This window comes from Pongo abelii, chromosome 8 (genome assembly GCF_028885655.2).
Source record: "Pongo abelii isolate AG06213 chromosome 8, NHGRI_mPonAbe1-v2.0_pri, whole genome shotgun sequence".
In the NCBI taxonomy this organism is placed as follows: Eukaryota; Metazoa; Chordata; class Mammalia; order Primates; family Hominidae; genus Pongo; species Pongo abelii.
Window position 1 is genome coordinate 100,354,670 of NC_071993.2, and position 16,842 is coordinate 100,371,511.

A 16,842-nucleotide genomic window follows, 5' to 3' on the forward strand; every position below is an offset into this window, starting at 1 on the left:
TGACTCTGAAATGTTTGAGAGTGAGTTCAGGAGTGGTTTACTCCTGATCCATCCAGCAGAGATGCCTCTTAAGCACCAGCCATGGCAGACAGTGTTCTTTGTGCTAGGAATACATTGGTGAACAGACAGCCATGGCCCTCTCTCAGGGAACTTACCTTCAAGTCAGGGGCAGAAAAACTAAATAAAAGTCAATAAACTATATCTATATACAGATATATAGATATATTTGAGATGAGAGTTTTGCTCCAATGCCCAGGCTGGAGTGCAATGGCACATCACAGCTCCCTGAAGCCTCAAATGCCTTGGCTCAAGCAATCCTCCCCCCTCAGCCTCCCAAGTAGGTGGGATTACAGGCATGAGCCGCCACGCCTGGCTACAAATCAATAAATAGTATAGCATCACAGAGTGAATAAGCACTATGAAGAAAATGGGACAGCGGCTATGGGAATTTAGATCAGATAGGGATGGGCCTAAGAAGACCTTTCTGAGGAGTGACATTTGGATCAAAAGGTAAGCAACAAGAAAGGGCCACCTGTGTGAATAGGGGGAAGGGACACAGAAGAGATATTAGTGCAAGGAGGCTGACATGCTTGAAGGGAGAGTGGCGTAAGCCAACTATTGTTGGAGCCTCCTCTGCACTAGGCACTGCCTTTAATGCTGAGACAAGGGGTACCCAGCTGGGGCCTGTCAGTTGAGGCCGGAGAAATTGCAGCGTTAGATCACATAGGGCCTAGGAGTTTATTCTGTTCTCCAAGCCCCTGGAGGTTTGCAACTGGAGGCTGACGTGACCTGATGAATGTGTGCAAAGATTACCCTGGTTGCTGGGCAGGGAATAGACTCTGAGGAGCATGAGTGAAAATGGAGACCAGTTGGGCAGCTGCTGAAGTGCAACAAGGGATGGGACCTTGGAGGTGAGTGGCATTAGGGAGGGATTGTGAAAAATAACTTGTAAATATACTTTGGGAAGATAAAACAATGATTTATTGATGGAAAGGATGGAATTGATAGAATGTGAGGGAAAGAGAGGGTTGAAGGGGAATACTCTGATTTTTTAGCCTGTCATTGGTTGGATGGTGAAGCAGGCAACAAAAATGGGGGAGCCTGGGCAAAGATTGGGGTGGGGGAGCCAAGAGTTTCATTTGGAGCTCATAAGTTTGAAATCTCGGTGAGACTTCCAAATTGAATAGGCAGTCGGATGCAGAGATGTGGAGCTTGGGCCTGGAGATGCACATTGTTTGGAGATATAAATGGTGTTTATAGGCCTATGGTTTTATAATACATCCCTTGGAGACAGAGAGAGAAACCAGAGCCAAAGACTGAACCCAGCGACATTCCACCACTTGGAGGCTGGGCCAGTGGCTGGAATGCACAGCAGCACAGGGCCTGGCGTATACTAGGTGTTCAACCAATCTTTGTTGCGGAGGAAATCAGCACCAGCAGTAGTGACTGCTTATGCAGTTTCTGGAGCAGCTTGCTTCTGAAGTTAGATTCATGGAAATCACAAGCTCAAGGACAAACGAACAGAGATGTTTTACTCACTTTAGTTAATAGATTTGATCAATTAAACCTGTTTTTGGAAGTGATGTGTGGCTATCTTACTGAAGCGGCATCGCTGTCTGGGATAAATAACTGGGGTTTGTCATCTTGCGCCAAGAGGATTAAGGACATGGACATATGTGGGTGGGTTAAGGAGCAGAATGTTTAATAGGCAGAAGGAAGGAGAGAGGAGAGCAGCTCTCTCTCTCGTGAGACAGAGGCATCTGAAAAGGGAAAAGTGGTGGACCACAGCATATTTTATAGGCAGGCTTGAGGAGGTGGTGTCTGATTTACCTAGTGCTCACAGATTGGTTTGACCAGGTGTGAGGTTTACATAGTGCACGAGAAAGGCTGGCCGCCCCACCCAAATCTGATTATGCAAATGGACTTTCCACTTGGCCATCTTGTCTGCTCCTTACTGCACTCATAGCTGGCAAAAAGAGAAGATGGAGCCGCCATTTTGAAGATGCTTAGTCTTAGGTAGTACATTCCAATGGACACAACTGCTGGCATTCACCCATGCAAGCTTCCAACTTGCTTGTCTATGTCTGCAGCACGATTTTACAGGCTGCTCTTTGTTAGAAAAGGATTTAGGGGCTGCTTTTCATTAAAAGGAAAATCTTACCAAGGACTTCCATACCCTCACTATCTGCCTAAGTAATTTCTTTTTAACTCCTATATCATTATGGTTCTCTGAGGTTGTCAAACTGAAGCTGCGGAGCAAGGCTCTGACAGCCTGTGGTTCTGTGAGAGAGGAAGGCAAAGCTCTCCCATGCACATCACCTGTCTCCTCTGTCTTTGGTGGGGAACACTAGCATGGGGCACCCAGGAGACTCCCACGGTCCCTGGATATTCCAACACCCAGGTGGAGATCTGTGACCCTTTCCTCACTCCCAGTGCATTTCATACACATCAGCCTGGCATCACCAGTTTCACAGCTCCCCAGAGCTCTAACGGACATTGCCTAATTGAATCCTCACTGCAGCCCATCAGGCAAGGACTATTTTCCCTTATTTCCCAAGAAAAGAGTGAGGCTCAGATAAGCCTTGTAACCAGCCCCAAATCCACATCTAATATATATCTGAAGCAGATTTGCACTTAAACCAAGACCCCCTGGTACCAAAGCCTTGCTGCTTTTTTCAAGATGAGAAATGGAGGCCCCTGGGAACACCTAGAAAACTGAAGCAAATGGCCTTGCACCCATACACTAGGGTTCCCACGTGCTGCTAATGATGCAGGATGCTTGCGTTCTGTCCCAGCCCCCGCCACTCACCCCCTATTCAGCCCCTCCCTGTATTCCAGGTAGGGGGTGCTCTGATCTTTCCTATAGAACGAGATTCCAGACCCCCATCTTCCAATTTCCCCAGAGGCCTCCCTCCTCCCCCTCAACATTTTGTCTACACCTGAAAGAGGTGAGCTGCATACTAGAGACAATAAAGGGCTAAGGAGTGTTTCCTAGAGCTCACCTTGTCCCCTGTGGCTCAGCCTCTCAAATCCAGCGTTGGTGAGCTGCCAGCCCGCCCACCTCATAGGCCTAGGGCTGACTGAGGACCTGGGCTCGCTGGACTGACCTATCCACTCACTTCCTCTTTTGGCACCAATGCTTTGGCCAGGCTGGTAGATAAGGTTTTCCTAAGTTAAAGAGGAAACCTCCTTTTCAGGAAATTGGGAGAAGCCAGTATTTAATAATGGAGATTAGGCACTAGAACAGGCCAAAGGTCAGAAAGAGCCATGTGCTCCTGGTATAAAGAAGCGCACCCCACCCATCCATCTGCAGCACAGACATAAACACAAATGAAAACTAAAATCACAGGACACGGGTGACTATATTTTAATGAATCAGAGTCTGGAATCTTAAGCCCCAGAAACTTTCAGGAAAGGCAAGCAGATTCACTGACCCCAGTGAAGATTCATTACTTCATGTGTAATGAAGGTTTTATGGGAACTAAGGGAAGATGGGGAGAGAAGGGCAAATTAAACTCCTAAGATAAATAGAGCTGAAGACTGAGAGCTAATCAGAAGTTCTCAGATGAAACTAGATTCTTGATGTTGCTACAAAAGGTTTCTTTCTGATCTGCCATCGCAGTAACCTGGAAAATACAAAACAAAGCCATTAATGACAGAAAGTGGATCCAGTTTTTATGTAGATAATGAACATCATGATGGCCTTGGAGCTGGCTTCATTCAAATGCTTCTTAATTCAAATGCATCACAGCAGATCGCAACCCTTAAGGTTACAGGTGGCTGTAACTCATAAACACCTTCAAGGCTGTTTCTGAAACCCACTGAATTTCTCTGGACGTAATGGGGGTGGAGAGAATAAGACTTGCTGGATGAACAGGGCTTCCTTTGATTTCTCTTAAGCCTGCCTTATTGCATTTCAAAGTGTCGGGGGCCATCCTCAGCTTTCAGGAAGTGGGGGCCAAGGCAGCCTGACCTGGGACACACTGGTGATGGTTTTATAAAGTGTTTCTATGTCTCATGTCATGTGTCACCAGATGGTGTGGCACAAGGGACTTCAGACTCACAAAACTCTAGGTTTGCATCCAACTCAGCTACCTATTAAAGATTTAGGGCAACTTTCTTCATCATTGTCAGCCTCTGTTTTCTCATCTGTACAATGTGCATAATCTGCTTCCTAAGGTGCCCTGCTGTGGTGGAATCCTCGCTGGCCCTACATTTAATTTTGGAGGGTGAAGCTTCAAAATCAGTTTGATTTTGGTCTAAGTTCCCATCTGTTTGGTGTAGTGGGTCAGTTCGTGACCAAAAGAAATGCTCCATTTTGTTTAATTATTATTATTATTATTTATTTTTTTTTTTTTTGAGGCAGAATCTTGCTCTGTTGCCCAGGCTGGAGTGCAGTGGTGCAATCTCAACTCACTGCAGCCTCTGCCTCCCGGGTTCAAGTAATTCTCCTGCCTTAACCTCCTGAGTAGCTGGGATTACAGGTGCATGCCACCATGCCTGGCTAATTTTTGTATTTTTAGTAGAGATGGGGTTTTGCCCTGTTGGCCAGGCCGGTCTTGAACTCCTGACCTCATGTGATCAGCCCGCCTCGGCCTCCAAAAGTGCTGGGATTTCAGGTGTGAAACACCACACCTGGCCCATTTTGTTTTTCTACATTTTAGCATTACTCTATTTGGATTTTGAAACCCAGTATCCCATAGCAATGAGTGAGTGTCCATTCAAACCAAATGGAGCTGTTTCCTCCACAATGTTCCTGGTTTTAAAATCAAGATCAGACAAGGGTAATATCTCCTAAAAGATCCTATAGTTGTTCCAGAGAATCTCAAAACCCCCAACTGAGGAAACCCAGCTAGTCAATGTCATAGCTATTTGGTTTCATATAGAAAAAAGAAGGTGCGTTGAAATCATTCTCTTTGGAGCTTACTACATTGATGCCCCTGTGGCATTTTTATGTCAATGGCCACATGAGCTGCCCACCTCTTTACTGGGCTGCTCAATCCCAAACAATCTTATTTCAGTCAAAATGGTTTTTTGGGGCAGTGTAGCCAGGGGTGACGACAGAAATGGCCCAAGTAAGCAGAATAAAAGGAAAAGAGCCCACTGCAGTGTTAGTGCCAGTGAACTGGACAAAGGCCTTTACCCACATCTGCATGAGCCCTATGAGAAGGCCAGTGAAAAATCTAGCCAAGCAGGATCAGGATTTGGCCTCAGAAAGGGGCTCCCAAGACCCCCTGTTTTCTCTGGGGTACAGATAAAATGAATTTCACTAGCACGTGGGCCCAAAGTCTAAACCCACTGCCCTGCAGGAAGAGCCAGAAGGCACCCTGCTCCTGACTCACCGTTGTGGACGATCAGCCTGTACTGCCTGGCCAGGCACAGCTCCTCCTGCCGCTGCCTTACAATCTTCTGCGCTTCTGGGGGCAGGCCGTTGGGGTCCCGGGAAAACACGAAGGAGTAGCTGTCAGCACAGGTGCCATCGAGGTTCAGGAGGCGGCAGGAGTACTGCACGGCATATGTATCGTAGTCTGTGTCGACGATCCAGTGGTCATCATCTGCAAGCCAGAAAGCCACCATACCGATCAATGCCTTTCCCTCATGGGCTCAGATGTCGGAGAAAATCATGACCAGGCCTGAGAACACAGTGACTTCCAGAAGCTGGTTTTATTTCCTTAGGAAGCAGGACACTTCAGAGAATTCTGACAACTTTTATAAAACTTGGCAAATCACAAAGGATCTTGTTCTCCTTTATTAAAAAAAATCTTGGAGTCAGGGAAAACTCATTCACTTCAATAATCATCTCTCCCTGTGATTATGTCACTATAAATGTGACAGCATCTTTCCAAAGAACCGCCAAGAATGTGGGCTCATCAAAACCATAGAATAAACCGTTCTACTGTCGCTTCACCATCTACTCTCCAACAATATCTGTGTCTTTTGTGGCTAATATCTGATGGCCACCAACTTATGCTACCCCCAATATTGGCTTATGTCTTTCTTGATCTCTATCAGCTGGTTCCTAATCAACTCACTAACCGGGCTGCCCCCTGCTCTCTCAGTCCTCTGGAGGATGCCACGCCCATGGTCACAGCTTCTCTGGCTCCATCCTAATTCTGCTTATTAATGCTACTCACTTCTTTGTGCTGGCAAAGAGTAGGTTTTGCCTTGAGAACACAAGAGGCCCACCATCTGGCATCAGATATTCCTTCTCAGACCTTGTCCTCGTCACAACTCACAGAGGCAGAGCTGAGCCACTGAATTTAGATTATATGTATTCCTCAAGGCTGAAATGTAAGCCATGAAGAATAAGAGTAAATGAAAGTGGTAAAAATATCAACGAAGGCAGGAGAGGAAAGAACGTTAATTAGAGCATATGTGTGGCCAGGCGCCATGGCTCGTGCTTGTAATCCCAGCACTTTGGGAGGCTGAGGTGGGAGGGTAATTTGAGGCCAGGAGTTTGAGACCAGCCTGGGCAACATAGTGAGACCTGGTATCTATGAAAAATGAAAATAATTAGCCAGGTGGGGTGACATGCGTCTGTGGTCCCCGCTACTTGGGGGCTGAGGCGGCAGGATCGTTTTGAGCCCAGGAGGTCAAGGCTACAGTGAGCTAGGTTTGCACCACTGTACTCCAGCCTGAGTGAGAATGAGATTCTGTCTTAAAAAAAGAAAAAAGAAAAAAGAAAAAGAAAGAAAAAAAGAATGTATGTGAGCGGTTTGCCACAGACAAAGAACAGTGTCACCCTGTATTTACATAAAAGTGCCACATCTCTACTTAATTTAACCTTCTTGTTGACACAATACCATGATTGGGACTTTCGGAGCACTTAATTACGTGCCAGTCACTGTATGGACACTCCCATTTGTTTTCTGGATTACCTCTCACTTTGATCCAAAACTGCACACTATCATCCTCTACTTTACAGGTGAGGAAACTGAGGCACAGAGATACTTAATAATTCACCTAGGGTCACAAAGAGCAGGGCAAAACTGGGATTCAAGCAAGGGAGTGTGATCCCAGAGCCCACATGCTTCACCTCTACACCACGCTGTCTCCAGACAATCAGTACACTGGCAGGAGAGGGGCAAGAAACAAAAAGGCTTTGTGTCTCCATCTCAGGCTCAGGTGTTGGAGCAAGGGGTGATGCTCCCTCTGCAGTGTTCCAGTTGGAGAAGCGCAGAGGGAACTGGATCCCCCGGCATTAGAGGGTGTAAGGCCATATGGAATGCTGGCCCTAAGTCGCCTCTGGGTGTGCCTCTCTGAGAACCCCTGGAGTGCCAGCCTAGGATGGGGTTCAGCCCAAACCCAGGCTCTGCAGGGGGGCTGTCGCAGGAGTGGGTGTGGAGCCCCTCTCTTCAACTCACCCTAGGCCTGCCAGGAGAATGAGCCACTCCTGTGCCTTGAGGCTGTTCCAGGGTAACAGTGTCAGAGGTGGGGCTGAGGAGATGTTCCAGAACCATGACTGCTCAGCAGGGACCATAAAGTTATTCAGCAGAAAGGCTGGGAACAGAAGCCACAGGGCTGCCTGCTGGGCCTCACCCTAACCACTGACTCCCCTCACAGGCTCCAGAGTATCTGGGTGGTCTTCCTCATCCTTGGATGAAGTCATTCTTTCCCTGGTTACGAGGATCACAGTGTCTGTCACAGGCACCCTCAGACACAAAAACACTTGCCTTTGAAATGTTACCTCGACTCATGATCCAGGCAGCTATTAGCTTGGCCGATCGGCAGCTTAACTTTTTTTTTTTTTTTTCCCTCCAAAATGGTCGCCATCATGTAAATTTTGACAGAGGAATTAAGTAACTTTCAATACCTGGATTTAGTAAAATTGGCTACTGTTCTTGACTTTAAAAGAAGGCCTAAGTTGGTTTGGTTAATCTCCAGGCTCTTTTGGCTGAATAATTCAAAGACGAAGAATTTGAATCATAGTGACCTTGACCAGGCTCTCCCTTTTAAGAGTATTTGCAAGAGATGAACTGCCAGAGCACTGCGAGAATGAGGTTGGTTCTCTAACCTCCTCACACCCGGCAGCTGGGCAGGGCTCCTCTGGAGAACCAGACACCCCCAGCCATTTCCAGACTGCAGCTAACCGCATGCAGTGGAGCTAGGGACAGAGAGCATTGGAGGTAATGGCTGTGTGGCTGGGAGCCCCTGCCTCCCCTCTACCATCCTAGGAAGTGGGGTCACGCTGCAGCTGCGTGTACACTGTACCTACACAGACTGGTTTAGCGGTTTGGACTGCCAGTCCTAAAATCAAAGAAAATGCTTGATAGAGGGTGCTGTCTTGGGCAACCTGGTTCCATTGGTCTGTTCTGTTGCTCACTGCTGTGGGCCTGGCATGTGTCCTTTCAGCTCCCTAAACCTGCATGCTCCAATCATCTAAAGCAGCAAGACCAGCTGGGAAGCTCCCTGTGGTTCTCAGCCCTAACAGTCCAGCTGAGCCAGCCAGGCAACAGATTTAATGCTATTTCTGATGTATTGTCAAAATACCCCAACAGGCCCCAGAAACGTGAGTGGAGTCTGAGGCCTTGATACCTGAGTAAGCCAAACTCTTCAGATTGAATTATCTAGACCAGTGGTTCTCAAACTTCAATGTGCGGAAACAGCATACCCAAGGAGCATACTTAAAATGCAGATTCCAGGGCCATGCCCTTAGAATGTCTGACTCCATAATCCTGGGTTTGAGTCCAGAATTGTGCGTTTGTTAACAAGCACCCCAGTGTATTTAGATATAGATGGAGCAGGAACTCTGACTTTGAGCAACACTAATGTAAACATTCAAGCTTGCATTGTTATTCAGCCTGACAAGGGCCCCTTTACCAGCAGAGTGACAGACTTCATCTGACAGAAGGACACAAGGAGAGTCTTTGTCCATGTCTTTCTGCAAGAGCACAAAACAATGATGATCATAGCTAATATTTATTGAGCACTTACTATGCACTAGGCTAAGCATTTTCACAAATTATCTTAATTAGTCCTTCCAATGATTCTATGAAATAGAAACTATTCTTTATCCCCATTTCATAGTGAAGGAAGTCAAATCTCAGGGAGGCTAGCCTGTATTCAATCAAGACCTGCTGATGGTAGTATCCTCAACCCCTGAGACATCCTGCTCGCTGCTGGTGGAGCCAGAAGGGAAGACCAGTACGGAGCATGCCCAAGGCTGGAGCAGCAAGCCACATCAGTCTGTTAACACTGACATTCATATTCAACTGTAGAGATTGATCATATTTAATTTTAAAATAATTTGACAACAAATTTCATGATCGTTTGGCCCTGAGTTACTTTCTCTCCATAAGCGCACCTCATTTTAGACACATCCGTTTGGTGAGATGCAGTGTGTGGAGCAGGGGAGAGGCTGAGGATGCAGCCCACTCTTGGAGTGGCCTTCAAATCCCTCTGTCCAAGTCAGTGTTTAAAGCAAGACCATGGTCAGGGAAGAAACTGGCACGAGGAATGAAAGTAGAGTTTGTTAAGATGATCCCAAAACAAGCATGTAAAACAGAACAAGGTAGGTGCATCAAGCCATGCCATTTGTGAGATACTCAGAAAACAAAGGGATCGTTTGTGCCTTTTTACAAGCCATGGGTTAAGAGGTGCCAAAAATTCACCCTGTGTCCCTAGGCCAGTCACTTCTCTATGGGCCCCAGTTTCTTCACTTCTAAAACAAGAGACTTGAAGCCAGTGGTCTCCATGGGTCCTCCCATTCTAGATGCAGAATCTAAAGCTATGATTTCACGACCAGGGAGATAACTAAGCAGCCGTCATATCAAACACTTACAAAGAACTCATGTCTCAGGCACCGTTCTGAGTGCTTTCTGCCTGTTGACTCATTGCATCTTGTAACACAACTCCACGAGGTAGGTTCTATGATCATTTCATTTTGCGGATGAGGAAATAGGCACAGAGAAGTGAAGGAACATATCTAAGGTTCCACAAGTAGTGGCGGAGTTGGGATTTGAACTTAGGAGGTCTAATTTTAACCAGGCAGGCTTAACTACAACACTGCACAGCTTCTTTTTTGAAATGTTACCTAAGAAGGAATTTATCCTTAAGCCTTCCATATTATAGTCATCTCACTTAATATCTATAGCAATCACTTTCAAGATTCCAATACTTTTTCCCCCTCCAAATGAAATCCTGATAAAATACCAATATACAAGAGGCAAAAGCAAACTAATCTGGTTTGATAGGGGGGAGGAGGCAAAAAACAAAATGCTCCCTTCTCATTGGGTCCTCTCTGATCCTGTCCCTAAAGGCATTGCCAACAGAATCCTAGTCCATTAAGGAGCACATCTCAAAATGCTATAGAGCATATGTGTTTCCTCTTTCTAAAAATTAGTACTCTTGAAACTCTGGTATTGATTTTTGTAATCCATTATTAGAAAAGTATATTTTACTCTAAATAAATCAGTTTGGGACGTTTTGCTACACTATTTGAAATAACTTGTATTTTTCCAAGGATAATAAATAAAAACAAAGCTTCTCAGCTTTTCTCTACCAGGTATGATGGCTCATACTTGTAATCCCAGCAGTTTGGAAGGCAGAGATGGGAGGATGGCTTGAGCCACGGAGATCAAGACCAGCTTGGGCAAGCTGGGGAGACCCTGACTCCACAAAAAATACAAAAATTAGCCAGGCATGGTGGCCCACGCCTGTAGTTCCAGCTACTCATGAGGCTGAAGTGGTAGGATTGCTTGAGCCCAGGAGGTTGAGGCTGCAGTGAGCCATGATGGCACCACTGCACTCCAGCCTGGGTGACAGTGAGACCCTGTCTCTAAAAAAAAAAAAAAATTAAATTAAAATTAAAAATTAAATAAAATTTAAAAATGCAATTTTATCCAACACACAACTTTAGAGGAAGTCCAAGAGTGTGGTGTGCCGTATATGGATAGTAATGTGTTACAATAAAGGACACTTCTACCCTGGATCACCCAGCAGAGAGAGTCTCTCTGAACAACCCTTGGTCCTATCTCACAGAAGAGCTCAAACAATACTTTGCAAAAGCTGGTCTGGATTAGGAGTCCCTGTAGTTCAGGGCCACCTAATCCTGGCCTGAGATTTGGAAGCCTGGCTTCTGACATTGGCTCTAACAAACTTGTTGCATGTCCTTGAGCAAAGTTCTCTTGGCCTCAGTTTATTCATCTACATAATGAACCCCCTCCAAAAGGTTAACTCTCCCTCTCTAAGATTCCATGACATGTGCCCCCTGGCCTGCATTATTCTCTAGCTTCCAAGTAGATTCCTAATTTGAAACTTAGGATAAATGGGGGAAAAAATGGAAAAAAGAGCCATGTAGACACTGTTTTCTCATGATTAGGCCAAATTTTAGGATGTTCTTCTGCAAGTCCTCAACATCGCTCCCCTCCACATCTGATTTTCACAGCTTAGGGGAAAGGGAAGAGGCCACTGCCACAGCACACTGTGCCTGGCTCAGAATCTCAGCATCGGCAGGCCAGGCACTTGGGAGGCATCCATCCCTATGCACAGTGCTCCCTCCATCCTTGGATAGGGCTCTTTCGGCCTCTGCGGGAGCCCCAGATAGTCAAGCTGTCTCAGGGATTCAGCCCAAAGAGACGGAGGAAATGCAGAGCTAGGTGAAGCAGTGATGTGGAAGACAGGAGGAGAAAGCATGGAGAAGGCACACACCTTGGCACAGTGGCTGGTGGGGAAAATGACACCTGACAAACCGAAAGGTCCTTTTGAGCTTAGGCCAGGTTTCTTGGGCTGAGGTTTGGGGAGGGGGTAGGTAGCTGCTCCCAATCTTGTCCCCCTAACCTCAGGCGGTGCTGCGGATTCCTGCCACTTCCAGACCTTTCCGCAGGCCATTCTTCCTAAGGGTAGGTACCTCCGGAGAAGAAACCCAGCGATTTGGCCCCGTAGGGGCCCCATTCCCAAGACAGTCCCACAGAGCTGACTACTCACTTCCTTTCTGGAGAAAGGAGGCTACGCCCCAGTACTTCATCTTGAACTTGGCAGGGTCCTCGGTGTCTGTGAAAGTGCCCACCATGTCTGCGCACACGTCCCAGTTACTGCAAAAGCCAAGGGGATCCTCAGCCAAGCCGGGCAAAGGGCTTCCTCCCTCCCTCCACCCATTCCGTGCTCCCTTCCCTTCACAATCCCCACGAGGCGATCAGCAGGCAGGGCCCTTGGGGGACCCTGGAGCGCAAAGGGCGCAGCTGCCCCGGCGGCCACTGACTTCAAAAGACGGACTCGGCCCTTGGCCGTGGCGCTCATCTGGCCGGTCTCATCCACGGAGAACTCCGCGACGATGTTGTCCTGCAGAAAGAGGCCCTCGGGGTCCTTCTTGGCCATGGCATACCAGGTCCCAGAGAACTGTGAGAAGGACGACAGCAGGGGTTTGGCGTCCGGGGGCGCACGGCGGGCCGCGGGAAGGGCGGGGATAGGGGTGGGGACCTGGGCCGCCTGGGCCCCCTGGGCCGATACCTACGCGAGCCTTGTCGAAGTTCTCCTTGACTCGGAAGCTGCTCACTCGGCAGTCGCGCTCCGCCCGGCCGCTGCCCAGCGCCGCCAGCAGCAGGAGCGCCCACACCCACTTCATCTTGCCCAGGAATCCGCCCTGCGGGAGACGCGCCTCCGTCAGTGTCCGGCAGCCGACCCCCGGGCCGCCGTATCCCACCCCACCCCGGCCCATCCCGCCGCCGGCCCCGAGGCCCCGGCCGCGACTCACCACCGGGAGGGGAACCGCGCGCAAGCCTGGCCGCCGCGTCTGGGCGCGCGTGGAGCGAGGGAGGCGAGCGCGCCGCGGCCGCCCCGCTGCTTTATAGCGCCGGGGGGAGGGGGTCGCGCTTTCGTAACCGCGCGGGGTGAAAGACCGAAGGGGAGGCGCTGGGGGCACTTGCATAACGCGCCCTGACTCACCGGCGCCCGGGCACGGGCAGGGTCCCCGTGGGCCGGCCTCACCTCCAGGACAGCCTCGGGCACGGTGGAGCGGCCGCGCGGGGTGGCCTTGGCCAGGCCAAATGCGCCAGCGGCTCTGGCTCAGTTACCCTGCACTCGTGCCAGCGGCCGCCAGCTGCGGTCTAGGGTGGCCTCCGGGGCCAGTGGCTCTGGCAGGAGGCTCGAGTCAACCTGGCGGGAAGACCGTGGCCTCACAGAGCGAGAGCGGACCCGCGAGGCTCCCTGGTGCGTGAGTGCCCAGGCCCTGGCCATGCCAAACTGGCGCCTCCGTCTGCCTTCTGAGGTCCACTTGTGCAGGAATTTTGGAATAATTCATCCAAGTAGTTTTTCATTTTATAAAGGATGTATTTTACTCTCTTTCAGGAGCGTTGTGGTGCCCTCTGGTCAATATTTGTTCTTTAGTTTCAACATCTTTAAAAGCATTAAAACCCTCCCTGTTAAATATTCTCCAGAAACGCAACCCTGGTCAGGACAGGAAATATTTTAGCAGCCTCGGTGGTCGCCTGCTTACTCCGTGGCACTTCCCTGAAACCACTTTGAAAAACACCTACCGATTGTTTATGATGCAATTTTATTTCAAACCCATGTTGGAATTTTCATTTGTTTTCAAAACAGCTAAGGTTGGTTATTTTGTTGGCTGGGGAGTAGACAAAGGAGAGAAGAGTAAACAACATTCTATAACGTCAGTAGCCAATTGAATCAAAACAGTGTGACTAGTTTAGGTATTTTGCCTGTGTGATGGCACAATTTACTGACCCTGTTTTTCTCTTTCTGTTCGAAGTTAGAGTTCCACTCGTTTAATCAAAGCAGCCAGTCAAAGGATGAGAATGACGGAATGAGAATTCATGATGTGGCAAAGAAGTATCTCTTCTTGAGATTCCTTCCATACAATATCGATTGTGTCTCCATGGCCTAAATTGGAAAGATTCGAGATCAATTTGGGCCATTTTGCTGCAGCCCAGACCTGAAATAAGAGGAGACCGGGGAAGAGGAAGGTGGCTGCCAAACAGAAATAAGGAGTTGATTGGTTCTCAGACCAATCCTTTATCTATAGGGCATTAGGGCTAATTCTGAGCATCCTGAAAAGATGACATCTGTGGCTTTCTTTCCCCCTGCTTCTCCATCTTTTTCCCGTCTTCCCCTACACTCTTGCACCCATTTGAGTCCCAGCAGTGTCTGGGGAGCCAACGGTGATGCATTTAACTTCTAACCGCCGCAGAGCTAGGAAAGCCTGTTTCTGGACAACAAGCTAACTAGGAAATCTTCTGATTGGGCCAGTTTTATAGAAGACTGTGTAATCCCAAACAGCTCAAATAAGTTCTGCTTCAGACCCTCTCCTGCAGGACCCTATGGGGTATGGATCTATGCACCCTGGGCAGGAAAGGATTTTAGGGCACCTCTCTGTCTCCTGCCCAATGCTTGGATCCCCTCTTCGGCATTCCAGAGGAGAGGTCTTCCAGTTTTTGCTCCAAGTTCTTTAGTGATGGAGAGCTCCTAGCTTAGCCCAATTGCCTTTGGACAGTTATTCCTGCCAAAAACGTTCTCCTAATACCCCCTGGCCTTGCAGCCATTTCTCCTAGAACACATTCTGGTGGCCCTTGCACACACTGTAGGTTGAATAATGAAGGGTATTTCAGTTCATTTTGATGATGGTTTTGATGCACCAACAAGTTTTCATTTATTTGTTGGGTGTTTAAATGTTGTTTCAGAGTAAAAATTTGAGGTGAAAAAAGAAAGTTGGTGTAACCATTCCTCTGCCCCTCCACTTTTAATGATAAATCATGGACCTTAGTGCTCCAGATACCAGCAGAGAAAAACAGTTTATTTTGGCATTCTTTTTAGGATTTCTTCATGGTTACAAATAAGTTAATTCAGGTCAACTAATGTTCTTAACTTCAGTACTTTGGAAAAGATCCTCATACATTAACTTTTCAAATATGTGTATATGTAAAGTCAAAAGGAAAAATGTTCACAGTGAATATCTCTGTGTGATAGGATTAGGGACACTGAAAGATTTTTTCTTTGCTCCTTTTTGTATTTTTAAAATTTTCTATGGTGAAAACGTTAATCAGAAAATAAAGCAAATATTTCCTTTACAAATATTTTTCTTGCTCCTTTTTCTGTAGGTAAAATTATGTTTCAAATACATCTTATAGATCATATATAATGTACACAAAATTTCATTCATTTCCTTGCCATGCTTCATGGAGAGACAGACCATGTTTCTTTCATTCATCTTTGTACCTGTCCCCACTCTCCCCACTTTTCCACTGGGTATATCAAGAGACTTGTTCATAGTAGGTGCTTAATCAATAGATATAATTTCTTTTACTGAAATTAGTCACTCTATGCAAACTCCATAAAACATTTATTTTTAAAGACCTGTTCAGAGTTCATCCTTTCTAATATATAATTCCTCAGGATTTAGTACTTGTAGCAGAGGTGGCTACTTGGCCTTTCACCGAAAAATTTGCAGTCCCCTTCCATGCTGTAAAGTTGGGGACTACCAGTCTGCCAGCCCCTGCCTTCCCTGTCCCCACTTCACGAAGCTCTATAAGGCCACGAGCCTTCTGGCCAGCGGAAGGGGCTGTGCCACTCCCAGGCAGAGCTCAGAAAAGCTGCCTATTCAATTGATCACATCCCCTCTTTTCTTCTCTTATCTGCCAGGGTCCCCACTGGTGACTGACTTTATGTGAACGAGAGATGAGCTTCCACTGGATGAAGCTACTGAGATTTGAGAGGTTACCTGTAACAGAAGTTGTTGTTACCTTAACCTTAACAGCATCAAACACATCACTAACTCCTAAAAAAGACTGAAAAAGGTTTTACCATAACTGACAGAACTAATGCAAGACATTTATGTCCTTACCCTCATGAAAATTAAGCACTTGCAACCAGCTCCATTTTATACAAAGTAACATTGATACCCACATCTGGACAGAGGCCAAGAAAAATGAAAAACAAGGAAGTGGAGCAGCATTTATCTTCTGACTGCATTTAAAAGATGTCAAAATAATTGGTTGAAAAATGGAAAGGTTAGTCAGTCCATGTTTTCAGGTACAAAGAGATAATTTTTTCAATACGGTGTTCTCAGTGGTTGCAAAGTCATCAGACCGTCTCATCAATTTGGATAAAAACAATATGGTTTTCACTAACCAAATTGTCTCTGAGATACCTGGTTATACCCATCAGTTAAGTGCAGGCACAGGGCTTTCATGAGAGCAAATGTGCAGATGGAAGGGTCCTGTGCAGCTGGCTGCCAAATGTGCCTGAAATTCGTACCTACAGGGGGTGCCTTTCCATGATGGGTAATTATAGGAACAGATAATCTGGCTAAGGTGGAACTGAAGGGTGGGTTCAGTATAATAATGTGAAATACACTTAATTAACCCAGGATATTGTTGATTTTTGTGTTGGTGCTTCTACCTTGTAGGCACATGTTTTGGCTATTGTATAAGCATAACTTCCTGTAGAAGTCATGAACTGCAGCAAAAAAATTTAACAATGATGGAATTAGAAATTACATGTGCTCATTTATGTAGAGTACTACTGAAAACTTGTTTAAACAGAAGGTTTAAGGAAGTTAAATCATTCTTTGGTAGATTTTTGAAAAGATTGTCTGGAACTTTTATTTCACTTTTGTATTAGTATTTAACATTTTATGATATTTGTCTAGATTTCAAAATCTTCAAAGAAAGAGTCTTTGTATATCTCCCTCTAGCATCAAGTACGATGTCTAGTTCACCTCACATGCACATTTTTTAATTTAGCCGTATTTAAACTGGTAGTTTTAGAGTAGGTTACTATCACTTGCTGGCTATGACCTTGGGCAAGCTAACTTAATTTCTCTGTACTTCAATTTCTCACCTGTAAAATGATAATGGTACCTACCTTATAAGATTATTGTAAAAATAAAATGAG

The 16,842-nt window shown here is 46.7% G+C and overlaps 1 protein-coding gene across 1 annotated transcript; it reads right to left on the reverse strand.

Moving 5' to 3' along the window:
- Positions 1-3,343: 3,343 nt before the first annotated feature.
- Positions 3,344-12,787, reverse strand: RBP4 (retinol binding protein 4). Its single transcript, XM_002820994.5, has 6 exons — positions 12,692-12,787; positions 12,452-12,580; positions 12,200-12,336; positions 11,926-12,032; positions 5,343-5,555; positions 3,344-3,626 (listed from the first exon to the last, which is right to left on the reverse strand). Exons 2-6 carry the CDS (start codon positions 12,560-12,562, stop codon positions 3,589-3,591), a joined length of 606 nt encoding a protein of 201 aa, XP_002821040.1. The 5' UTR covers positions 12,563-12,580; positions 12,692-12,787; the 3' UTR covers positions 3,344-3,588.
- Positions 12,788-16,842: the final 4,055 nt, after the last annotated feature.